The sequence below is a fragment of the Podarcis erhardii genome (genome assembly GCF_964252035.2).
Source record: "Podarcis erhardii genome assembly, chromosome: 1".
NCBI classification, from domain to species: Eukaryota; Metazoa; Chordata; class Lepidosauria; order Squamata; family Lacertidae; genus Podarcis; species Podarcis erhardii.
In genome coordinates, this window is record NC_138497.1 from 31,074,264 (window position 1) to 31,101,288 (window position 27,025).

Sequence of the window (27,025 nt, forward strand, 5' to 3'; positions counted from 1 at the left end):
ACCTAATAATTGTCCTTACCACTCATTTGTCATCTCCAACTAGTTTTCCTGGAGTTACTCCTTGAGGGTGAGTAGTGCAAATTAAAAAATTCCCCTGCAGCTTATTTACCAAAGCGCTTTTCTCCTCATCTAAGCTCTGATACCCCATGTGACTATGGTTGTTCTTGGAGAAACATGTCGCAGAAAGAAGAAGCAGAGACCCTCAGGGCCCATCCGACCACAAGGCAGAGTGGGGAAGCCATTCTAGGCAGCTGGTTTTGGATTTCACGAGAGTTCTTTCGTTTATTGCTGTTGCGTTTTATCTCCCAGGGTGAGGCACTTGTGGTATTTTCTATCTCAGGTGCCAATATAATCAACATTAGGAAGCCCGGGATACAGTTTCCTGCAACGGAATAACACTTCTTTCCATTCCTAGGGAGCTGCCTTATCAAAAGTCAGGTCCATGCGTTGCCCACACTGATGGCTCTACCACTGAGTTATGGCTTTCTCTCTGCCAGAAGCAGAGATGCCCAGCGATGGAAGCAAATCAGCATTTTTAAAAATTCTGGCAAAGTGCCTGAGCATCTGAGCACAGCCCCAATGTATTTTAATGCTCTCTCGCCATAGCTTCAACTTCATTATCCTGCTCATGCTGGGGCAACGGCTATTATTACACACCCTGACAGGCCGGAGTGGGAACCTGTTAATATTAAACCTCTGGATCTCAGTCACCGCCGCTGCTATTGGGTTTCACAATGGAAGTTAACAAAAGCTCACCTGGAATGGTCTCCCATTCCTAGCTAATTATTCCCATCTCACCTGAACCCTGGCTGGGCTCCCACTTTCCCCCATGTCCTTAGCTAGCACCGGTTGGCTCACTTCTCCCACTCTGCCCACCCCTCCCCCCGCCCGCCCCACTCCCCAAGGACAAGCAAAGTTATTACAATAATGAATTAGCCAGGCTGCTTACTGCTGCCAGTGGCGAAGGCAATTATCCCACTCTGCGTCCCCAGCCACTGCTCAGCTCCCTCATAAAGAGAGGCTTTTGGGGCTGCTTTGTGCTTTGATTGGAAATGAAGAGATTGCTAATTAGGGAACCCCTGCTGGGACCAGGCTGGCAGGAACAATGGCAAAATGGACAGAGCACCGAGTCCATTTCAGGAAGTGGGGGAAGGATCGGGGAATTTGCATGCCTCCGTAATGCAGTGCATCCACACGCACACCATAAACAATAGGGGAGACAATTTTATAGAGCTTTTCACCTTTTAAAGCATGCTAATTTGTTTATGGGGAAGCTATAATTTGCCATGTGTTTGCATAGGTCAGTGCCTATTGTTTCAGTGCAAAATGCACACACACACACACACACACACACACACACAATCAACCTGAACCACATTCTCTTGAAATACATCTCCCAGACATAGCTCAGCTTCTATCCCCATCACAACTGCTGAATAGCATTTCTTCTATCTAGGGTTCACAGGGTGTCTTCTGCACATAATTCTGCAAAGGATGCCTGGCCACAACTGGTCTTCCTTTTGGACAACCCTGCCCTGCTCAACAAGGTTTCATTGCTTCAGGTGTTTAGGAAACCTCTGAAGACATGTGATTTTATTTGTTGTATCCTTGAGATGTGCTCTTCTGATGCCTTTTGATACAGTTGCATTTCAGTATTTTTTAAGCAGAACATTTATAGTTTATTTTTAATGGTGTTATTGTTGTGCTGCGTTGTATTTTAATTGTATGATGCCTTGGGAGGGGTTCGATCACTTACAGACAACATAAACATGTTTACTATTTATTTAAAGTAATCCTAGTAGAGCTCACTCTGACCCATAATGGGATGTGGAGGGTAAGAGGCAGAGAACTTGCCGCAGAGGAGACAACTTTGCTTTGTGAGTGGAACAAGTCGTGTTGCTGGGTGACTCTCTTGTTTAAAGTAAAAATTTAAAAACACTGCCAGATATGAGCTCCAGAACTGTATAAAGAAATCAAGGGTAAGACCACATATGAGATGAGTTGGTTTTCTATTTTTTTCTGGGCGGTCTTAGAAATCAGGGAGACTTGTTTCCTACTTTTATTTGTCAATTAAAAGAAGGCTGCAGCGTGCTTACAAGGGAGCAGGGAGCTGTCAAATGATGGTGATGATGTCACAAAATGGTGCAGACATGTGTGGGACATTGAGTTAAATCTTTTCTACTGTCATCAAGGCACTGTCTGACAAGGGTGCATGCAGCCACATTCAACAAAACAATCTCAACAATTATGGCTGCATAATAGGGCAGGGTGGGGAGAACTCTGCAAATTATTCGTTGCAAAATATTGTCACCTGGGTGCTAGGAAATGCAACATTGCTGCAACAGAAGCATAACATGGAGGGATGCAGGTGAACTGTAAGAAATAACAACTGTGCATGTCTGATGCAAAAGAGAGGGAGAAAGAGGAGAGAGAGAGAGATCGTGCGGCAAAGCTCATGAAGCCTTGATCTCCCATTTGATCAGTTTGCCCCAGGCCAAGACAATGTCAAGAAAACTAGCAATCTTATAATTTAGTTTAGACCTCCTCTGCACAATAACATTAAGGGCTTTGAAAGTATTGCAGTTCTTTTGATAATACGTGTGGTCTAAACCATTACTATTTTCAGAACTGAACAATCCAGAGCGAATGTCCACTGTAATGGTTTCATGACTAGCTTGGCAAGTTCCCCCTAATGCCACCAAGCTCTGCCATGAAACCACTGGGCTGCATCCTGGCCCAGAATGCTCTGATCCCTGGCATATGCAGGAAGGTCAGTGTTTTGCTCTGTTTGAAAACTGAATTGAAACAATAGGGTAGATTTACAGTATTGTCATAGGGCGTTTTTGCTTAGCAATTTATTGTGGACTTGGTGCTGCTCAGGCATCACACGTTAATTGCAGCATCCACATCAAAATGCCGTCCCATATTTCCCACCCCCAATTAAATCTGGATTTAGCATTTCTGCAGCTTGGGGAAGGGATATACTTATCAGATTTGCTTTTTTAAAAAATTCACTAAATGAGGAAATAATATAAAGCAGAGTTTTTATGAGGACATCATCACATGGACAAAGCTTCACAAAAACTGCATGCATTGAGCAGTACCCTATCCACACTAAATGGTCATGTGGAAGTGCACCTAAGTCTAAAACTCTTGCTTTTCTAAAAAATAAAAATAGAAAGTTGCTACTCACAGAACAACTGTCGTGATTATTCACATAAACATATATGTGATGTTATTAGCACTTAGTAAAAGTGCTATAAAATAGCATATACCTTCCTTCAATAAAAGTATTGCTATCCATTATATCAGTGCTCCGCTGCCTCCTTTGGCTGTCTACCCTTGTAGATACTATGGCTGAATTTCTTCTATAAAGCTCTAAAGAAATCACTTCAGGTCACACTTCACACACGCCCTTCCAAATTCCAATAGCTTTGTACACTTAAAAACGTAGCAGCATATAGGAAGAGCCCTTCTGGATGAATCCAAAAGCCCATTTGGTCTAGCATCCTGTTCTCACTTTGGCCAACCAGATGCCTATGGTCATGGTGCAATACTGACACTGCAAGCAATAGCCTCCAGAAGATCAAAAGAGACTATGAGGCTCTGGGCAGGAAATTGAAGCAATTAAATGCACAAATTGTCATCTCATCTGTCCTCCCAGTTGAACGACGTGGCCCAGGGAGAGAGAGAGAAATAGTGGAAGTGAACAGCTGGCTTCGCAAATGGTGTAAACAGGAACGGTTTGGATTCTTAGATCACGGACTGCAGTTTCTTGAAGATGGACTTCTGGCAAGCGATGGGCTGCACCTCACAACGGTTGGGAGGAATGTTTTTGCCAAAAATCTCAGAAACCTCATCAGGAGGGCTTTAAACTGACTAATGTGGGGGAGGGAGACAGTGCTCTTGAAGGTAGGAGTCTATCAATTGATGAAGAGGATCATCCAAATTTCATAGACCAAATGAAGCAAACAGCACGCAGACCTAGTGGTGGGAGGAAAAAATCCTTAAATAAGAGACACGGGGAAATGATTAATGGACTTCAATGTCTGTACACTAATGCGCAAAGCATGGGAAATAAACAAGATGAGCTTGAGCTCTTGGTACAGCAAACTAGATATGACATAATAGGCATCGCTGAAACCTGGTGGGATAAGTCCCATGACTGGAATGTAATAATGGAGGGATACAATCTATTTCAGAGAAACAGACCAGACAAGAAAGGAGGAGGAGTGGAGTTATATGTCAGGGATGTGTATACCTGTGAAGAGATCCAAGATTTAGAACCTCAAAGCCAAAGTGAGAGCATTTGGGTCAAAATTAAGGGAGAGAAGAATAACAGGGACCTCATTGTGGGAGTTTACTATAGATCCCCAAGCCAAACGGAGGACATAGATGATGCCTTCCTGGAACAGATGGCCAAGCATGCAAAAGGAAGGGAGATAGTAGTAATGGGGGACTTCAATTACCCGGATATTTGCTGGATGTCAAACTCAGCCAAGAGCATAAGGTCAAACAGATTCCTCACTGGCCTTGCAGACAACTTCGTTGTCCAGAAAGTGGGAGAAGCAACAAGAGGAACAGCCATTTTAGATCTGGTCCTAACCAATGTTGATGACCTGGTTAGTGGGGTAGAAGTGGAAGGATCATTAGGCGCGAGTGATCATGCTCTTCTGAAGTTTACTATACAGCGGAAAGGAGCAGCCAAGCATACTAGGACTCAATTTCTTGACTTTAAGAAAGCCGACTTCATAAAACTTAGGGAAGTGCTGGGTGAGATCCCATGGACAGTAATACTAAAGGGAAAGGGAGTTCATGATGGCTGGGAGTTTGTTAAGAGGGAGATAGTAAAAGCACAACTTCAGGCAATACCAATGAGACGGAAACATGGAAGGTGCCTAAAGAAGCCAGGGTGGCTATCTAAAGAACTTTTAACTGAGTTAAGATTAAAAAAGGATGTGTACAAAAAATGGAAAAGGGGGGAAACCACCAAAGAGGAATTCAAACAAATAGCCAGCACGTGTAGACACAAAGTCAGAAAAGCTAAAGCACAGAATGAACTCAGGCTTGCTAGAGAGGTTAAAAGCAACAAAAAAGGCTTTTATGGGTATGTTCGTAGCAAAAGGAAGAACAAAGAAACAGTGGGGTCACTCAGAGGAGAAGATGGTGAAATGCAAACAGGGGACACAGAAAGGGCTGAACTCCTCAATGCCTTCTTTGCCTCAGTCTTCTCCGATAAAGAAAACAATGCCCGACCTGAAGAATTTGTAGCAAATGATTCAGCAGAGGAAACACAGCCCAGAATAACTAAGGAGATAGTACAAGAATACTTGGCTAGTTTAGATGTATTCAAGTCTCCAGGGCCAGATGAACTGCTTCCAAGAGTATTAAAAGAACTGGCAGATGTGATCTCAGAACCACTGGCAGTCATCTTTGAGAATTCCTGGAGAACAGGCAAAGTCCCGGCAGACTGGAGGAGGGCAAATGTTGTCCCTATTTTCAAAAAGGGGAAAAGAGAGGACCCAAATAATTACCGCCCAGTCAGTCTGACATCAATACCAGGGAAGATTCTGGAGCAGATCATTAAGCAAACAGTCTGTGAGCACCTAGAAAGGAATACTGTGATCACCAATAGTCAGCATGGATTTCTGAAAAATAAGTCATGTCAGACTAACCTGATCTCGTTTTTTGACAGAATTACAAGCCTGGTAGATGAAGGGAACGCAGTGGATGTAGCCTACCTTGATTTCAGCAAGGCATTTGACAAGGTGCCCCATGATATTCTTGTAAAGAAGCTGGTAAAATGCGGTCTTGACTATGCTACCACTCAGTGGATTTGTAACTGGCTGACTGACCGAACCCAAAGGGTGCTCATCAATGGTTCCTCTTCATCCTGGAGAAGAGTGACTAGTGGGGTGCCACAGGGTTCTGTCTTGGGCCCGGTCTTATTCAACATCTTTATCAACGACTTGGATGATGGACTCAAGGGCATCCTGATCAAATTTGCAGATGACACCAAACTGGGAGGGGTGGCTAACACCCCAGAGGACAGGATCACACTTCAAAACGACCTTGACAGATTAGAGAACTGGGCCAAAACAAACAAAATGAATTTTAACAGGGAGAAATGTAAAGTATTGCACTTGGGCAAAAAAAATGAGAGGCACAAATACAAGATGGGTGACACCTGGCTTGAGAGCAGTACATGTGAAAAGGATCTAGGAGTCTTGGTTGACCACAAACTTGACATGAGCCAACAGTGTGACACGGCAGCTAAAAAAGCCAATGCAATTCTGGGCTGCATCAATAGGAGTATAGCATCTAGATCAAGGGAAGTAATAGTGCCACTGTATTCTGCTCTGGTCAGACCTCACCTGGAGTACTGTGTCCAGTTCTGGGCACCACAGTTCAAGAAGGACACTGACAAACTGGAACGTGTCCAGAGGAGGGCAACCAAAATGTTCAAAGGTCTGGAAACGATGCCTTATGAGGAACGGCTAAGGGAGCTGGGCATGTTTAGCCTGGAGAAGAGGAGGTTAAGGGGTGATATGATAGCCATGTTCAAATATATAAAAGTGTGATGGCCTGGGATTCCGATTCAGAGGATGAACCAGAGGAATCCCAGCCTGCACAGGAGTCCCCGCCTCCAGGGCCGGCTGAACTGGGGCAAGGCCTAGATGCTGAAGAGCCTGCACCTGTGGCAGAGCACCAGGAGCTGGCCCCAGGTGAAACCCTTCAGGCCCCAGAGGGGCTTGAGGACTCAGTGGCTACAGGTGAGCCTCCTCCAGGGCCCAGTAACCCTTCGGCCTCTCCTGATCTGCAGAGGCTTAGGGCAGAGAGGTGAAGGGAACTGGTTGCTCCCAGGAGGAGTGCTCGCCTTAAGGCCAGAGGAGGCGGGGCTCCTGGGGGCCGGGACCGCCCCTGGCCTTAGAAGAGGATAAAAGCCCAGTCAGCCCGGTCCCAGGTTGCGGGAGCAACGTCGTTGTTGGCTTTGGACCTTCCTGTGTTCTTGATCCCTGCTTGGCCTCCTGTTCCTGACCATCCGGTGCTCCTGTTCCCTGCTCGGCCTCCTGTTCCTGACCATCCGGTGTTCCTGTACCCTGCTCGGCCTCCTGTTCCAGCGTTCCTGTTCCCCGCCCGGCTCTCCGCCTCGGACCTCGCCCCTCTTCATGTGGACTCAGACTACGCTCAAGGTACCTTTCCCCCGGGTCCAGCACAGTTTGCTCCCGCCACACCCGCACTCCCCCTTCGTTGGGGTGCGTTCGGGAAGAGCCAGAGGCCATGGCTGACCAGGTGGCTGCGCTGGTGGCTTTGGCCCAGAAGAACCAGGCCTTGACTCACACCGTGCAGCAGCTCAGCGACGCGGTTACGGCACTTCAGCAGCGCTTGGAAGCCCTACCGGCTCCTGGGGCCGACGCCCCGGCTCCTGGCAAGTACCCAGTGGCTTTGCCCGAGAAATTTGATGGAGCCCCGGCCAGCTTTCCCATGTTCCTCGCCCAAGCCAAGCTGTATATTCAGGGGCGAGCCCGGAACTTCCCTGACGACCGCACCAAGGTGCACTTTTTGATTAGTTTGTTAAAGGACCAGGCGGCCAAGTGGGCGTTGCCGCTACTCAGGCAAGACTCCCCCTTGCTGGCAGACTATACGGGGTTTTGCAATCTTTTGGAGGCCGCGTTCGGCAACCCCCAGAAAGGGAGTCAAGCCAACCGGGCGATTCGGCAGTTGAAACAGGGCGAGTCCACGGTGGCCGCATATACCACGGAGTTTCGGCTGTTGGCACAGGACTTGACCTGGAACGACTCGGCATTGCGGGACCAGTATCTCGAAGGGCTTTCGGACGAGATACTGGACCAGCTGGCCACAATGGAACGCCCCACCACGCTAGACACTCTCATTCAACGGAGTCTACAGATAGACGACCGGCTTGAGGATCGTCGCCAGGCCCAGGGCCGATGACACCTCCAGTTCTCGGCACCAGTTTCTTCCGGCAGCCCCACGGTCACAACTGAGTTATCGGAGGAGCCTATGCAGCTCGGGGCAGTGCGGCCACGCCTTTCCCCCGCAGAGAAGGTGCGGCGTCGGGAGGGGAATCTATGTCTCTACTGTGGCGGAAGTGGACACTACGCTCGGTCCTGCCCTGAGAAACGCCAGCCGCAGGGAAACCGCCAACCCCCAGTAGCTGATGGCCCTAGCTACCGGGGGTCCCAAACAGCGCAGAATGGGCCCGCACCAATGGACTTGCAACATCTTATGGTTCCGGTACGTTTATACCCTCCAGGTGGGCCCTGGATTCTTACCCATGCTTTGGTGGATTCAGGAGCAACCCGTTCTTATATGGACGCTGCTTTTGCTGCCCATCATCAGGTGCCACTTCGGAACAAGCCAGAACCGGTCCAGGTGGAAGCAATTGACGGACGGCTTCTACGTTCAGGAGCCGTTACTCAGGAGACCCAGCCCCTGGTCCTGTGTCTCCAGCAGCACCGGGAGTTGCGAACTTTGGACATTGCCTCTATGCCCCGGTTCCCCCTCGTGCTCGGGATGGATTGGCTGGAAGCTCACAACGTTCAGATTGACTGGGTCAAACGGACTGTGCACTTCCCAGACCCATGTTCCCATGCTCAATCCGAGACGCTGGCGGCCGCGCCCACGGAGGAGGCAGCACCCACGCTCCCAGCCGTGTACCAGGACTACCAGGACGTGTTCGAGGAACGGGGGGCAGACCAGCTGCCGCCGCATCGGCCTTTTGACTGCGGCATAGACCTCCAGCCCGGAGCGCCCTTACCAGTGAGTCGCTTATATTCTCTAACAGAGCCAGAGCGCGAGGCTTTGCAGGACTTCTTGCGCAAGAACCTGGAGCGTGGGTTCATTAGGCCTTCCACCTCGCCTACCGCGGCACCAGTGCTCTTTGTTAAGAAGAAATGTGGGGAACTTCGCCCTTGCCATGATTACCGAGCCCTGAACAAAATTACCATCCCAGACCGGTACCCCTTGCCCCTTATCTCGGAGTTGCTGGAGCGGGTGCAAGGGGCACAGGTGTTCACCAAGCTGGACCTCCGGGGGGCCTACAACTTGATTCGGATCCGAGCCGGGGATGAGTGGAAGACAGCATTTGGGACCCGGTACGGGCAGTTCGAATACTTGGTTATGCCTTTCGGTTTGTGCAACGCGCCTGCTGTGTTCCAACGCTACATCAACCACGTGTTCCAGGACTTGTTAGACAAGTACGTGGTGGTGTACTTGGATGACATACTGGTTTACTCCCGTGACCCGGCTCGCCATGAGGGACATGTCCGGACCGTGCTGCAGCGCTTGCGGGAGCACCGTTTGTACGCAAAGCTCAGCAAGTGCGAGTTCCATCAGCGGACTGTGGACTTCCTTGGACACCGGCTCTCTCCAGATGGGGTGCAGATGGACCCTGGGAAGGTGGCAGCGGTTCGAGAATGGGCGGCACCCCGGAACCGCAAGGACCTACAGCGTTTCCTGGGGTTCGCCAACTACTACCGGACCTTCATCGCAGATTATGCTCATCGCACCACCCCGTTGACCCGGCTACTGCGCCCAAAGACGCCGTTTTCCTGGGACAAGGAGGCAGAGGAGGCGTTTCAGGGGTTGAAGGCCTGTTTCCAGAGGGCGCCAATCTTACAACATCCTGACCCCTCTCGACCCTTTGTGGTGGAGACCGACGCCTCCAGTACGGCTCTCGGTGCCGTCTTGTCTCAACAGAATGGACCTGAAGCGCCACTCTTACCCTGTGCCTTCTATTCCCGCCAGCTCCTACCAGCGGAGCGAAACTATACTGTGTGGGAGCGGGAACTACTGGCCATCAAGGTGGCCTTTGAGGTCTGGCGCCACCATCTTGAGGGGGCACGACATCCGGTGGAGGTGAGAACCGACCACCGGAACCTGGAGTACCTCCAGACCACCCGCAAGCTGAACCAAAGACAGATCCGGTGGGCGTTGTTCTTTTCCCGGTTCCAGTTCCGGATCCGCTACATCCCTAGCTCTCAGAACCAGAAGGCGGATGCCCTGTCCCGGAAACCTGAAGACAACTCAGACACGGTACAGCAAGCAGAACCCACCACGATCCTACCTCCAGCTGCATTCCTGGCCACCCAGGAGGCGGAGCCACTGCAGGCTCGGGTGCGGAAACAGCAGCGGGTCGACGCTTGGGCCCAGGAACGACTCCAGGAGCTGGCTGAAGGGTCCAGCCCACAGTATCCGGGGCTGGTCCTGCATCAGGGCCTTCTGCTGCACCACGGTCGTCTGTACATCCCGCCAGGGCCACTGCGGCTGGAGGTTCTCCGGATGGCCCATGATGCCCCAGCAGCGGGGCACTTTGGACGGTATCGGACCACCCATCTGGTCAGTCGTGAGTTTTGGTGGCCCCGCCTGAAGGCTGACGTGGCTCGATACGTTGCTGGTTGTGATGTCTGCCGGCGCGCCAAGGGCCCTACCGGGCGACCCCCCGGCCTACTTCAGCCATTGCCAGTTCCACCGCGCCCTTGGCACACGGTTTCGTTGGACTTTGTAGTGGACTTACCCCCGTCTCGTGGTTGTACCTGCCTCCTAGTTTTCTCCGACCATTTCACCAAGATGGTGCACTGCGCCCCCTGCCCATCTGTACCCACAGCCAAGGAAACCGCTCAGCTGTACCTTCAGCATGTCTTCCGCCTGCATGGCCTACCTGAGCGCGTGGTGTCCGACCGGGGCGTTCAGTTCACATCCCGGTTCTGGCGAGCATTACACCAGACCCTCGGGACAGAGGTCTGCCTCTCGTCAGCCTACCACCCACAGACCGATGGCCAGACGGAACGGGCGAACGCGGTGCTGGAGCAGTACCTCCGGTGTTACTGCAGCTACCAGCAGGATGACTGGGTCGACCACCTGGCATTGGCAGAGTTCGCCTACAACAACGCGGTGAATGCGTCCACCCAGCAGACCCCGTTCCAGGCCAGTTACGGTTATCATCCACGGCTGTTTCCAGATGTGCTGCCGGCATCCGCGGTCCCAGCGGTGACGGAGTGGCTTCAAGAGCTCCAGTCCCAGCAACAGCTTTTGGTGGAGCAACTGCACCAGGCCAAGGAAGCGTACAAAGCCCAGGCCGACCGCCACCGCCAGGTGGGGCCGGAACTTCGCGTCGGTGACCTGGTTTGGCTCTCCACTCGCCACCTCCACCCTTCTCGACCTTCGCGGAAGTTGGACGCCCGATTCACCGGCCCGTTCCCTATCTTGGACCAAGTCTCTCCTGTGGCATTCCGTCTCCGGTTACCCGCAACCCTGAAGGTTCACCCGGTCTTCCACAGGTCCCTTCTGAGTCCAGTGGCCCCACCCGACGAGTTCCACCCGAACCGTCCCCGACCGCAGCCAGTGTTGGTTCAGGGAGAGCCTGAGTACGAGGTGGAACGCATCCTGGACTCCCGATACCGCAGGGGAAAGCTGCAGTATCTCATTGACTGGAAGGGGTACGGACCGGAGGACCGTTCCTGGGAACCAGCGGCCAACGTCCACGCACCTGCCTGCCTCCGAGAGTTCCATGCGACGTACCCCGGCAAGCCGGGTCCGGACCCTCGGTTGAGGGGGGGGCCTGGGAGGGGGGATGGTGTGATGGCCTGGGATTCCGATTCAGAGGATGAACCAGAGGAATCCCAGCCTGCACAGGAGTCCCCGCCTCCAGGGCCGGCTGAACTGGGGCAAGGCCTAGATGCTGAAGAGCCTGCACCTGTGGCAGAGCACCAGGAGCTGGCCCCAGGTGAAACCCTTCAGGCCCCAGAGGGGCTTGAGGACTCAGTGGCTACAGGTGAGCCTCCTCCAGGGCCCAGTAACCCTTCGGCCTCTCCTGATCTGCAGAGGCTTAGGGCAGAGAGGCGAAGGGAACTGGTTGCTCCCAGGAGGAGTGCTCGCCTTAAGGCCAGAGGAGGCGGGGCTCCTGGGGGCCGGGACCGCCCCTGGCCTTAGAAGAGGATAAAAGCCCAGTCAGCCCGGTCCCAGGTTGCGGGAGCAACGTCGTTGTTGGCTTTGGACCTTCCTGTGTTCTTGATCCCTGCTTGGCCTCCTGTTCCTGACCATCCGGTGCTCCTGTTCCCTGCTCGGCCTCCTGTTCCTGACCATCCGGTGTTCCTGTACCCTGCTCGGCCTCCTGTTCCAGCGTTCCTGTTCCCCGCCCGGCTCTCCGCCTCGGACCTCGCCCCTCTTCGTGTGGACTCAGACTACGCTCAAGGTACCTTTCCCCCGGGTCCAGCACAAAAAGGATGTCACATAGAGGAGGGAGAAAGGTTGTTTTCTGCTGCTCCAGAGAAGCGGACACGGAGCAATGGTTCCAAACTACAAGAAAAAAGATTCCACCTAAACATTAGGAAGAACTTCCTGACAGTAAGAGCTGTTCGAGAGTGGAATTTGCTGCCAAGGAGTGTGGTGGAGTCTTCTTCTTTGGAGGTCTTTAAGCAGAGGCTTGACAACCATATGTCAGGAGTGCTCTGATGGTGTTTCCTGCTTGGCAGGGGGTTGGACTCGATGGCCCTTGTGGTCTCTTCTAACTCTATGATTCTATGATTCTATGATTCTATGATTCTATGATTCTATGATTCTATGATTCTATGATTCTATGATTCTATGATTCTATGATTCTATGATTAATCCTGCACTTACACACATTTTTAGACTTCTTTCACGTTGATTATATTTTTTCTAATTGTTGTTCTCTGGATGAACTTACTAGCTGTAACATTAAGATCAATTTCCTGAGATATCTGCTTATCTCCGTGATGAAGAGCCATATGATTGAGCCTTCCTTATCCCATGCTTGACCACAGAAAGGTCTTTATCCTATAAAGGCATGGGAATTACTGTCTGGTGTACAGGAAGAAATAGGAATGGTGAGGATTTTTCTGATAAGCATTGGCAATTCTGGTGGTAGCTCACACAGAAGTTCTCCTTATTCCTCACTCAGAAGATCAAACACATGTATTTATTTCCGAAAGGTACAGAGCCTACATCTTCAGAGGCATGAGTCAAGAATCTGTCCGGGGGACATACAGTCAATTCAACTTCCTAGCCATTCAGTTACAGATCTTAAAGTCATTAAGCTCAGGAACCAGGGTCCCCACATGTCCCTAAAAAACCAGGATTGCCCTGTTTTTGGACAAAAGTGTACCCTGTCCTGTTTGGACTTCGAACGAGGTGCCTTTCCCCCCGTATTTGAGCTTGGCCAGCCCAAAATGGTGGTTGTGTTGCTGTTGGTGCGGCTGACAAGCCCGGCCTGAGCGACAATAGAGAGAAGGGAAAAGGGCAACCTCCTCCCCCTCCCTTGCTTTCTCCTTCCTTCCCTCTCACTAGTGCTCTACCTCAGCTGCCGCCTGCCAGTCTAGCATGGTGCAGGTCCACCACCACTTGGCCCCCTCTGCCACCCTCTCCTCCTCCCTCCTCCGCACTTGAATCTCTTCTGATGCCAGCATGTGTAAGAGGCTGGAGCTGAGGCTCACATCACCCATGGGAGCCAGCCGTTTACCCCTGGCTCCTGCTCATCTATGTGAGTCAAGGGGAGGAACGGAGCCAGGGTGTTGAGGGTGGTGGGAGGACAAATGCAGGGAACCCTTCCCACTCCACAAAGGGGGGAGGATTTAATGCCATGAGAGTGTGTGTGTGCCCCCCAATCCCCACCTCAACCTGTCCCTTATTTTGCCCAACCTGTCCCGTATTTTGCCCAACCAAAGGTAGCAACCCTATTAGGAACACACAAGCTTAATTTTAAAACCATCTCAAGATGGCACATGATAAGACTAAAAAGAATAGTGAAAGGCCAGATACGTTTACATCAGTAAGTTTCAGCAGCAGAATTGGGAAATATTTTTATCTTCTTGTCCGTTCACTTGCAGGTGTTTTGTTTCTCCTTCATTCAGAAGGGTGAATATGAGATTGATTCAGTTATAGCATCATGGATGCCTTCGTTTGGTAAATGCATGGTTGTAGCCTCTGAGGCAGTGGTGAATGCTGTGCACTAACTTGGTTTCTGGGCAATGGACGGGCTTCAACGGAGTGGCAATTTGCTTTTCACTTCAGATTCTTTTTTTAAAAAAAAAAATATTAAGAGTTTTATTAATACAATAGAAAAAAGAAAACAAAAAACAAGCCAGAATAAACAGAAAACAAACCAAAAAGAAACAAACATAAAATTTTACATCTTATAACAACCATCTTTTCTTCGTTTTTTCTTTTTTTTTCTTCTAACTTTGAATATTTTTATCTAAATCTTAAATACCTTGTTTTAAGATAGTATTTATTCAAAGTATATCTTTCTCATGAAATTCACTCATTTTCATAATCTTTTCAGCTAACTTTATGGTGCCCTGTTATTTTCAAATCTCTCATCCTTCTTAACACTCATATAATTTACAATGTTTTTGAAGATAGTCCTTGAATTTCTTCCAATCCTCTTCCACTGCTTCCTCTCCCAGGTCTCCGATTCTGCCGGTCATTTCCGTTCACTTCAGATTCTTAACCAAGTATCCTATAGGTGAGTGTGAACACATTTGGGGGGCAATTCTCAACAATTGTGAACTGCCATTCCAACAAGCAAAATTCAGAGTTCTGCCATCTGGATTTTATATATTTTGCTTTTTGAACACATTGCTTTTAAACTCCACCTTAAAAACAATAGACGTTCAAAACAAACAAACTACAAATAAAATCTTGTAATTAAGTTTATGGGGCATGACTGCAATCCTGTGCATGGTTACCTGTCAAACTCTTCTTGCATATGGTCCCTTCAGTGCAGCGTAGTGGTTAGGTGTCCGACTAAGACTTGGGAGATCAGGGTTCAAATCCCCACTTGGCCATAAAGCTCACTGGGTGACCTTGGGCCAGTCACTGCCTCTTGTTGTGATGATAAAATGGGAAGAGGGAGCATCAGAAGAGAAATAACAGAGACCTTCCAAAGTAAGGTTCATATGCTGTAACAAAATTCCAAGCAGGCAGTGGGTGTGATGACTTCAAATTACAAACGTACTGTGGCTACGACTCTCTTGGAGTGTGAAGCCTTATGGAAAGTGACTGCAGGCATCCTCTTTTCACACCTAATCTAGTCCATAGGGGACGTGGGTGGCGCTGTGGGTTCAACCACAGAGCCAGGACTTGCCAATCCGAAGGTCAGCGGTTCGAATCCCCATGACAGGGTGAGCTCCCGTTGCTTGGTCCCTGCTCCTGCCCACCTAGCAGTTCAAAAGCATGTCAAAGTATAGGTATAAATAGGTACCGCTCCGGTGGGAAGGTAAACGGCGTTTCCGTGCGCTGCTCTGGTTCACCAGAAGCAGCTTAGTCATGCTGGCCACATGACCCAGAAGCTGTACACTGGCTCCCTCGGCCAATAAAGCAAGATGAGCACCGCAACTGCAGAGTCGGCCACGACTGGACCTAATGGTCAGGGGTCCCTTTACCTTTACCTTTAATCTAGTCCATAGGAATGAAGAAAATACATGCCTTGTGAAGAAAAATATTTAAATTGCAGAATTTTCATTAAAGCTCCATCTCTCTCTCTCTCCCTCTCTGGCTCAAAGCACAAACTCTAACAAAGGGGGAAGGCTCAGTAGAGTAGAGGGAAGTGTTTTTGCTTCTTGAAGCTACTGGAAAAGCCATTGGACTATAAAGTTGCTCAAGGGATACCAGAATTCTGCTGACAACACAGGAAAGTGACATTGAGACCAAGAGGAAGCTCTTTTCCCCGGGTCCGTTGGTCTTTCCAAGTGAAAATTCATCCCCGGCCCCCTGTGCCTGAATGTCATTTTGCTGTTTTTGTGACTCTTCCAGGGAGCTTCAACAGAACTGATAGGAGTCGCTTCCAAATGGCAATTCCATCTTTTGTCCATTACAGTCACTGCAGGCAACAGCTTCGCAAAGGGAATTGTGAGATGGGCTATCCTTGTGTAATGAAAGATAAGATTCCCCAACCCTTACTCCGCTCCATTGACTGCCACTTGTGGGGACAGAGTAACACAACATGCAATATCGCAACACACTTTGGCGTACACCACAAGGGGGAAGGCAGGAAGGAGTAGGAGATGCAAGTTGGGCATAATTTGAAGTTCCAGCTGCTACTACAGAAGGCTCATTAGGACAGGTTTGGCAAACATGGCCAAGAGGCAAATATGCCCAAGGTTAGCACATTCAACTTGCCTTAGTGTTTGGACTGGACCTAAAAGTACAGGAGTGGGAAACCTGTGGACTTTCAGGTGTTTCTAGACTGCAACTCTAATACAGTGGTACCTAGGGTTACATACGCTTCAGGTTACAGACGCTTCAGGTTACAGATTCCGCTAACCCAGAAATAGTGCTTCAGGTTAAGAACTTTGTTTCAGCATAAGAACAGAAATTGTCCTCCGCAACGCGGCGGCAGCAGGAGGCCCCATTAGCTAAAGTGGTGCTTCAGGTTAGGAACAGACCTCTGGAATGAATTAAGTACTTAACCCGAGGTACCACTGTAATTCCTGACAATTGTCCCCACTTGCCAGGGGCTGATGGGAGCTGGAGTCCTGCAATACCTGGAAGACCAATGGCACTCCTATCAATCATCCTGAGTTGCTTTGCTGCACAATATATCTTACTTTGCAGTCCTATACACACTGACCTGGGAGTAAACTCCCTTGAATTCATTGGAACTCCCTTTTAAGTAAACATAGGATTGTGCTATAAGTGTAGAAATTCATACTTGTAATAGATTTGATAGTAGGGCTCCATGTGATGCACTACTAAAAAAACACCTTAAGAGCTTATACTCCAGTTAGATATCTTCACACACACCAATTTCAGGGATAATATTTCAGTAAATGAGAGCATGGACCCATGTGAAAGGATCTGTAAGATTTCAAAACAGGAAATATTACTTTCTTCAATTCTCAAGAAGGGAAATATCAGATTTTTTTTAATAAAAAAAATAGAAACTTTTCAGTTTGAGTGTTTCTCAAGATAAACACCAGCAGCAGACCATTTGAGTGCACCTTTATGGTATATTTTTCACAATTTGGGTTTATACACTGCCGCAGAGTGGGGGAAAGCATGCTTTGCTAGACGGTACTGGAGGAAATTTTACAACCAAACACCAAAATAAACCCCTGCGCTTGCAAAAAAAAGGAGTAGAAGTAACAAGAGAAAAAGAGTATGCTGTGTAGTACCATGGAAATTAGTGAGAGAAGAATCCAAGGAGATCTACTAAGGGGGATTGGCTGCTGCTCACATGGATAGCAAGAAAACTAGGAAGGTGGTATTAATTCAGAATATCTGTTGGTGAACACTTAGTAATGTTGAGATTCAGTGACAGGAGGTACGCATTGATTTGATCGACATCTTCCCTCTGCATTTCAGTGACAGAATTAGCAGTTGTGTGAGTGACTCTTCTTGAAGCACATGGCAGGTACAAGGAGCCCAATCCAGATTGAGAACTGAAGTGACATGCTTCTGTTACAGTCGTCGGTGAAGAGACTTACCAGCCATGTTTAATTCTATCATTGCCCACTAATACATGACCCGTATGCCAGAGGGAGAAGGGAGTGTTAACATTTCGGCTCCTCCTCCAAAACAGTGGTCCCTGATCCAGATCACCTGCTATCTGTTTTGGAAGGAGGCGGCATAAGGGAAGTGGTGATCAAGAGTAGAACCACCTCGGGGCAAAGTCCCCACAACATTGCTTTCTTAGTGTGATTGTCTTATTGCTGTTTGGGGAGGGGGCACAAACAAGATTGGGACTAAATACATATACAGATGGTGGCCATTTCACGCAAGGGCTCTGTTCCCAGCCCCTGCGCATGTCAGCGGAACATGCATAAGCATGCCCTGCCCCTGTTGCACCCTGTTCCGCCCCCTTTCTGCCCTCTTCCAGGTCCAAAAGTAATCAGGTGTCAGTGATCACACATCAAGTGGATGTGCCTAAAATGGTCACTCCCTAAATATATAAATTTAGTAAATTAATAGAATTTTTTATTTTAAAAAAACTGGAACATTTGTGATATAAAAAGTTATAGGATTTCAGGAGGATGTTATGGGAAATTCACTGATTGGAAATTAAGCATTACATCCACCCCGAAACTTCTGTAGCTGCAAACGGTATTGGAAGTAGGGTCATAGATAACTGTCCCAGTAGCATCATGAACACAAATCACCATGAATGCTCAATAAGAAGGACATGTGGAGGGGCCCTGAGACCTCAGCAAAGGGGGCTAGAGCAGGATGGAGACCTTGCAGCACTCCAGATCTTGCGGGACTCCGACAGCCATCAGCTCCAGCCAACATTGCCATTGTTCAGGGATTATGGGAATTGGAGTCTACATATAGGGGGGCCAAAGGTTTGCAGATTTGCAGCTCCCTACACTCCCCCCCCCAAATCTGCTTCAGAGTGTTGGGGGACCCTCGGGAATAGTGTGAGGAGCATTTGGGTTTGCAGAAGGGAAAAGGAATTGGCGAAAATAGCCTTCTATGGTTTACCCAGTAGTGATGTATGGAAGTGAAAGCTGGACCACAAAGAAGGCTGATCACCAAAGAATTAATGCTTTTGAATTATGGTGCTGGAGGAGACTCTTGAGAGTCCCATGGACTGCAAGAAGATCAAACCTCTCCATTCTGAAGGAAATCAGCCCTGAGTGCTCACTGGAAGGTCAGATCCTGAAGCTGAGGCTCCAATACTTTGGCCACCTCATGAGAAGAGAAGACTCCCTGGAAAAGAACCTAATGTTGGGAAAGATGGAGGGCACAAGGAGAAGGGGACGACAGAGGACAAGATGGTTGGACAGTGTTATCGAAGCTACTAACATGAGTTTGACCAAACTGCGGGAGGCAGTGGAAAACGGGAGTGCCTGTCGTGCTCTGGTCCATAGAGTCATGAAGAGTCGGACACGACTAAACGACTAAACAACAACAAGCCTTCTACCTGTGGAAACATCCAGATATCAGAGCAGGAACCTCTCTCTGGGGGACTCTGACACATTTCCACAAACAGAAGCAGTCCTTCCATTCACAGAACAACCAGTCTAATTCCATCCCATAGGTTCAGCTCTATAAGCTGGTCACATTGGCACTTCTGGAATGATACAATCTGGGAGATTCCAGCCATTACCAATCCCAAGAGACCCCAGCATCATAGATAGGTAGGGACTGTCCAATGAACATGCAAGATCAGTAGAATACAGCTGTTTGTCCACCAAGCACAGTCCATGTTGTGAAAGCCAACTCATCACCAAACCACCACATGCTGAAGTGGTTGTGAAATTCTCCACAAGTAACACATTACATGCATCTTACAAAAGTAGCACAATTTATGGCTAGCTGTTCAATTGCTTAAGAAAAGGGAGTTGGCAAGAAGTCAAAGATGATAACCAAAATGAGTGCGTTGAAAAAGAAGTGCAGAGCTATTTCAAAGCCAGCAGAGAAGCGACCCTCCTTCTCACGCATTCACCATTTAAATGATCATTTATTTGTAGCTTCTGCCAGATTTTCACAGTTCATACCATGAACATTTTGCCCATCTGCAGGGAAACTGTTTGGAAGCCTCCCCTGACTTTGTTTTAAATATCTCACGGCATCATCCATTTTAACACTGCCAGATGATTATTCTCCCTCACCGTCCCCACCCCCTTCTACAGAACTGAAGTTGTACAGCAGTTGAAAATGCTAATGGCTTAACTGGTTTCAATTTTTTTTTCCACAGCAGCCCTGAGGGGGTTTAACTCTTTCCACTGCGCTGAGATCCTGCTTTTGGAGTTCAATGTTTAACTCGCGCTGGGAGACTCATAAATATTCGGAGTCACTCTCTCCCTCTCTGTTTGATTAGGAAATGAGCCTTTAACTCAATGTAATCCCCAAGCCATTAACAAAAAAGACCTCAACAGCTCCACTATTAGAATTTCACTTCTAACCCACAGAGGATTGAATTAGATTAACATAACTACCAGCAATCTGAGTTTATTTTCTGTGCCAGAAAGAAATGTGTTTTCCAGAAAAAGAAAAAGGAGGGGTTGATAAAAAGATGGAGAGCATAATGTAATGTAGAAATTGAGAGATGATAAAAAGTCAGTCTGAAAAGATAAAAGAAGGAAGCTAAATAAGCACGATCTCTTTAAAAAACAACCCAGCAACAACTGGGCTGGTAAGGCCTTATTTACTTATTTTATCAGGTGAATGATTTATAATTTAAGTAAAACTAGTTGTTTCCTCTCACTTTCCAAGCATCAGTTCCATCACCTGAGGCTCCCAGGCATATATTCCTGGCAGATGCATTCCACACACCTGTACAAGAGCCTCCTTGGCACACAGCATTTATGAAGTGATGAAACGAAATAAAAGAAGAGGGGTTGGCAACGTGGTCAGACCACATAGCATCCCTCGTAACTTTGCAAGCATAGATAAGTCACGCAGGGCTGAGCATGGTATGCCCTTCCTCAAAAATCCCAAAAAAACTTCATCTGAGAAACAAATTCTGATATGTTACTGGTGCGAGTATAACTGTTAAAGAAGCAGGAACAAATTAATAGCATCATACCTTTCGCTTACTATATCAGAGTTCCGCCATTATCTATAAACTAACTACCCAAACATGGGAAAAAAGAGCATTCCATATTCTGCTAACAGCAGCTGATGTTTGGGTCGGCGGGGGGGGGGGGATATATATTTTGGCTAAACAAGATGGAACACACAGATACAAATAGGGGGAGTCCAACTACTTTTCATACATATGCCGAACATGTTGTTGTTGTTGAAGAAGAAGAAGAAGAAGAAGAAGAAGAAGAAGAAGAAGAAGAAGAAGAGGAGGAGGAAGGAGGAGAAGTTGTAGAATGGATGTTTGCAAGAGGCATCATAGAAGTTTGAATGTTTTGTGGGAAAGAGATTAGGGTTACAATTCTAAACTGCTAAATGTACACGTCAATAAAAATATTGACTGTAATGGGACTAAGTGCACATAAAGGGGTACTGGGGTATAATTTGTGCATTTATTGAGAATGCAAAACCACTCCTTTCTCCAAGAATTTCAAGAGGATCTAATTCATTAGTTTTCATGGAAAATCTGGCCTCTGCTCACACAACTGAAGAATGAAATACAGAAAACAAGGAAGGAATGCATGGACTTAATGTAAAGCCAACATAAACTAGATTTACAGAGAGCAAAGTCATTTGATTTCTAAGCATAAAAGCAACAACAAATGCAAATTAAGTATTTTACCAAGTTGCTGTCTTGCTTGTTTTTAGAGGGATTCTTTTCCAAATACATCTTGAGTTTAAATGGTCATCGGAAACATTTTGAACTTGTGTTCCATTACATTAAATCAGAAGTTACATTTACCCCCATTTGATTGTGCCAACAACCAGAGGGCTTTATGATGCCGGTCACAAACTTTTCAGGAATATGTTTGCTTTTTCTTACACCAAACTATAAAATGCATTTGTAAGCTACAGAATTTTGCAAATTGTGTAGCTTTTGTACAGCAAAAGGAAACAGCTTTGTGGTATACATTCACTCAAAAAGATCGCTTTCAAAACAGATTCCCCTCATCTAACCACATAATAACTACTATCAATCATTACATTGCATTTTATGCAAACCATCTCTACGCTTAAAGTAAAGAAAATAATTTTTCTCAAATGTATTTTACAACTGTAATTCATTTCATGGAACTAAATTCGAAACATTAACTCAATTCTCTCAACAAAAAGTTGCCAGATCAATTTTTGAGATCATTTTAAAGTAAGACAAAATAAAAGACTGAGAAGCTAAACGGTATAATCTTTATGAGGTGGGGAAGATGATATTAAAAGCAACAACTGAGAATATGCATTAATAAAGAATTTTATTTAGGACCAAAATGACAAATTTCTGTTCTGGAACTATACAGCAATATAGATAACACTATATACCCATTGGTTTACCAAAATAAAACCCAAAATTGCATGAAGAACAAATACTAATTACTGATTTTCTTAGCACTTTTTACAGTTTATGATAATCCACATTTTTGCTATTACTAGAGACAAGTTGCAAAGGGGTGTTTTTGTCTGTGGAATGCCTCAAGGCAAGCTTCTAAATACTAATCATAAATACAACGCATTGACCAGACTGACACCGATATCACTAAACTGTCTTCCCAAAGTCATCTGTGTTTCTTTAGTCACAGTCGAGACATTCTGTACTAACTAGGTAACATTTTTTAAACACACACACTGAAATTTCAGAGGCAAAAAGCATTCCATAATACCCTTTTTTCCACATGGATGCATTAATGAACATTTGTACCAAAGTTTTCCATGAACAGTTTGAGGTGCAAAAAAAATATGTCTGTGTTGCCGAACTTTTCCTATTTTCAGACTTGATATCAGTGCTAGAGGCACAGAAGAACTCTCACCTTGACAAGCCCTTAAACAGAGTTACACTGTTGTGCACTGGCTTTCTTGCAGCAGCAGTGTTACAACTCTTTGCACTCTCTAAACAATACTATCTAGCACAAACTTTCATTTGTTTGCTTTGGGATGAAAAACACCTCATGATTAAATGACATTTGTTTTGCCTTCCGAAATAAACTTGCCAGCCTTCCTCAAAAAATGTGAGAACACACACACACTTTAGTTCGGCTAAAATACGTGCTCCCATAATTTCAAGTCCAAATAAAAGGACTGATGCAAGCGAGGGGGGGAGCCAATTCCCCCAATAAAAGGTGGGAAATTCGGTACTTACATGATTCAGGTTGAGAGGTGAACCTCAGGACCAAGGTTGGTTTTCCTTTGCCCCCTTCCCAGGTGTTTCTAATTGCTGATTAAATATCTTTTGGTTCCGCTTGCACTAGCCGGGAGTCCCCTCTGCGTCTCTGTGTCTCTTTGTGACTAAGGACACAGTACTCTGAGTCCCAACCTATAAATAGATTCCAGCTCCGTGATTGATATAACAGGCAGCTGACAAGGAAAAAAAAATAAGCAGGTCTTAGGCATAGCAGCAAAAGCTGCTCCACAATGCATACAGGGAGGAGCCCCCCGTAGCCACCCATAGGCACAGCAAAGGGAGAGCGTGCAGCAATTGCTTCCGCAGCAGCTTTACAGCAACTTGAAACAAGGGAAGCGAAAAGAACAAAATCCAATATATGAATAACACAAAAGGACCAGCCAATATCAGAGTCCTCTAAGTCTCAGGCTAAGGCCCCTGATACAGTCGGCGTACGCTTTCCAAATTGTGTGCGTACTGATTCCAGGCCCGGCTTTGAAAAGTTTCTTTTCCCAGAACTGTGTTGAGATAGATACCTGGACTTGGTCCTGCCAAAGTAAGGCAGGATGCTTTGCTCGACCAAAGACGAGAGTTTTTCTCTTTCCAGAGTACCAGCTCAGAAAACACAGCCAGGGTATTGCTAACATTTTCTCCTCATAAAAGACTTCCCAGCCTAAAGTGTTTTCTAGCCTCGGTTCTGCATCCTTTGCTTTTGGAAAAACTTTTACGGATTCCGTTATTTTGCTCCAAGCGTGTCCAGGGAAACATCTTAACCCAAAGTTGGAGGTGGCTGAGCTACTGGAGGGCCCAGTGACAGGGGGCTTTCTGAATGACCTGGCAAATCCTTGAGGATGAACTACGTGAGGCAGATTCAGATAGGTAGCCGGGTTGGTCTGACGCAGTCAAAATATATTTTAATTTTTTTAAAAAAGTTGTCCAGTAGCACCTTAGAGACCAACTAAGTTTGTTCTTGGTATAAGCTTTCGTGTGCAGGCACACTTCTTCAGATAGTATGTGAGGCAAGGCGAGAGATACTCAACCTTGGTGTCTACTAGCCACCAATATTCTTTTGCTGCCCCTAATTTTATTGACTGTATTTAAGCTGGTTGCAAAAGAGAGAAATTCAATTGGTTGGGAGCTGCAATAAACCCAGTTTTGAAAGTCTTTTCAGGTTTCTGAAATGAGAACTCAGGAGAATATGCTACATCCCCTTTGGGAATACAGGAGTTTAATGTGGATTTGAAGCTTCATGTGCCTTGTCCACATGGGCATAGCTCGCATTTCCATCCAAGTGGCGGCCCACAGTTTCTTAATCTGGGGAAAAGGGAGGAGTAAAACCAATATAAAATTACTCAACTGGGAGTGTACTGGAGTGCATTGTGTGTTTCCATCTATCACCACACCCCCTATTTCAATTTTGCTTCTATCTGCCCATAGGAAAGGATGCCGGTTCCCGGTATTTTTTAAAATTTTTACAACAGCTCTTTTGTGCAGAAGAGCTATTGCGCAAAACAGCTGTATTAAAAAAAAAAATTCCCTTTGCAGGTTCAGGAAGTAGGGAAGGAAAAGAGGAGAAAAGGAAGCAGCAGCCTTGCTTGACTTGGAACAACACTTTGTGCAAATCTTGAATATTAGGAAACTTACACTTCAAAAATTAAAAAAATTGATATAAGGTTTATGTGCCCATCTAAATGAACATCTCAAGAATGCCCACAACAGACAACAGGTTTCCTGGCTTGGAGCAACGTGTGCTATTTTGTACTAATCTGATATAGTGGAACATTTGTGTTTCAACTAAAACAATAATAATGAAGAAGTGCTTCGGCACAAAGAAACAAACACCTGTAGGCATGCCCAGAATGGACCTCAGGTTTCTGGAACTTATGATGGGTGGGGAAGTACCAACTAAGGGGAGGAGACAACAATACACAAGTGCTTATATCATTATTCAAAGGTATTATTTCATTATTTATTGGATTTCTTTCCAGCCCTTCACTATAAGGTCCCAAGGCAGATTGCAGCAATTTAAAAAAATGATATTAAAACCATTTATAAGAAGAAGAATAGAGTAGATCCAGATAGAGAGAGATATGGTGTCAAAGGCCAGTATAAAAAGGTGCATTTTCAGCACATGAGAAAAGCTACACAATGAAGTTGCCAGATGCACCGACTCTGAAGGGAAGAAATTCCACAGTTTAGGGGCTGCCACAGAGAATGCCCTCTCCCAGGACATATACACACCCCAAACAAAAGCCAAGATTTACCAATTTTTTTTTCAGGTATCACTTATTCCAGAATTCTGAGTACAGTATGTATATGGGTGCAGTGGGCCGGCACCAATCACGTGACCTCCCATTGGTCATATTGCTGCTGCTTCCTGGGAAGTGGAGGGGTAGTGGCACAGAGGTGAAGCCAGCACAGTGCAAGCACATCAGCAGAGCCAGTCCCTCCAGTACATTTGCACCATGCCAACCTCACTGCCCCTCCGCCTCTACTTCCTGGTAAGAAGCAGCAATGGAACCAATCACAGGGCAGGTGAGTGGCCACACCCTGGTGAAAGTTCTGGTCGCTGCCCCCCACTCTAACTCAGCACTTATACAATGGAACTGTAGCAGGGCTAGTGAATGGTGAATGGTTGCTAAAGAAAGCCTTGGAAATCTGCAACTAGCACAGTGAAGGATGAGTGTGGTTTAGCCCTTCTTGTTTGGGACAAGCCCTTCTTGTTTGGGACCATTGTTCACTGGAAGGTCCCAGTTTCAATGCCAGGCATCTCCAGGTATGGCTTGGAAAGACTCCTGCCTAAAACCCTAAGAAACCACTGCCAAGGTGTCTGAAGAAGTGTGCATGCACACGAAAGCTCATACCAAGAACTGACTTAGTTGGTCTTTAAGGTGCTACTGGAAGGAATTTGTTTTGGTTAAACCACTGCCAAGTTATGTTAACAGCTAGGGATGGTAGAGAAACGCATTTTGACCCACACCTAGCTAATTTACACTTTCCGAAACAATACAGGACAGAAAATGCAGCTGTCCTTCCCAAATCACCCTTCTCTGAATTTTGCAATGCAGTTCTCTAGTGCAGATATCAAGGGAAAGTGTGCATAATGGTTAGGGAATATAAACAAATAAATTCATAAGTTTGTGAAAATAGCATGCAAGCATGCCTTGTATTAGGGGCAATTGCTTGCAAAAATGTGCTTTGCTTCTGTGTTCATCTCTTGATTTTCAGTTGCTTTGTTACATGAGAATATTGGATCATTTGAATATTGTATCCTAGGTGCCTAGAAGCTGTGACATCAGAGACTAACAAATATAGTTAATAACAACAACCCCCAAAGAAAATTTACTGGACTCTCATTTCTCCCCCATTACTACCAGTTGGTAACATCCACTTGCATAACATTAAGTGCAGAACTAGTACTATCTGGCACCTGTAACAATGTCAGTTCTGCAGGTTAAAGTGGTCAAGAGCATATATGGGGTAAGGTGACCCTGCAAGTCAGCTAGTCCAAAACTGTCAAGGGCTTACTACACTAATAGTAATACCTTGAACTTGTTTGGTAGCAGATCAGCAGAAGTGCTCTATACTATCAGGGTCTCGCTCGTGTCAGCAGCCAGGCGGCAGCATTCTGCACTAACTGCAGTTTCCAGATCGAGCCCAATGGAAGCCCTATATAGTGCATTGCTATAATCCAGTCCTAAAGTCACTACTATGGTAGCCAAGCTCTCTTAAGTCCAGGGTTGGCCATAGCCAAGGCCAATCCAAGGAATGTTGCCATCTGAGGCGAACCACAAAACGGTGCCGCCGCTGCTGCCCCCACCATCAGGAAAGAAGGGGTGAATGAAGATCTACATTGGGATCTGCTGTCCCTGTGGAGCCAGTTGCATCACCTTGCCTCATGAGTGGGCCAGCCCTAGCCATAGCTATAGTACTACTAGCAGTTGGTAAAAGGCAATCCTAGCAACTGAGACTACCTGGCAGTGGCATGTGGTGATTTTTTTTTGTATCAGAACACAGCCAGCTTGTGAGCACGATGGGGGGGGGGGGTGATGCATGTGTGAGCCTCGCGCCTCCCTCCCTAAGCCATGCAGAGGCTTCCCAGGCACTGACAAGGAGATACCAGGCCTCTGACAGAATGCTGGAGCCCTACTGCATCCGGGCACCATTTTGGGGCCCTCACAGTCTCTCCTGATTCAGACGTTCTGGAGAAATAGAGCCGTCATCAGTGACCTGACGGCACCTTGCCCCCAAACTCACTGCTGCTCTCTGTTCCCCATGAATCTGCCGCCTGAGACAATACTTCAT

General features: G+C 46.9%; 1 protein-coding gene across 2 annotated transcripts in view; it reads right to left on the minus strand.

Annotated features, from left to right (window-relative positions):
- Positions 1 to 22,996, minus strand: part of ESRRB (estrogen related receptor beta) — a 163,882-nt gene extending 140,886 nt beyond the window's left edge. For both annotated transcript variants that reach the window (XM_081863527.1, XM_081863528.1), the window contains exon 1: positions 22,700 to 22,996. In XM_081863527.1, the coding sequence (XP_081719653.1) occupies positions 22,700 to 22,701 (2 nt within the window). In that variant the 5' untranslated portion in view covers positions 22,702 to 22,996. The remainder of the gene's footprint in view (positions 1 to 22,699) is intronic.
- Between the last annotated feature and the right edge of the window lie 4,029 nt (positions 22,997 to 27,025).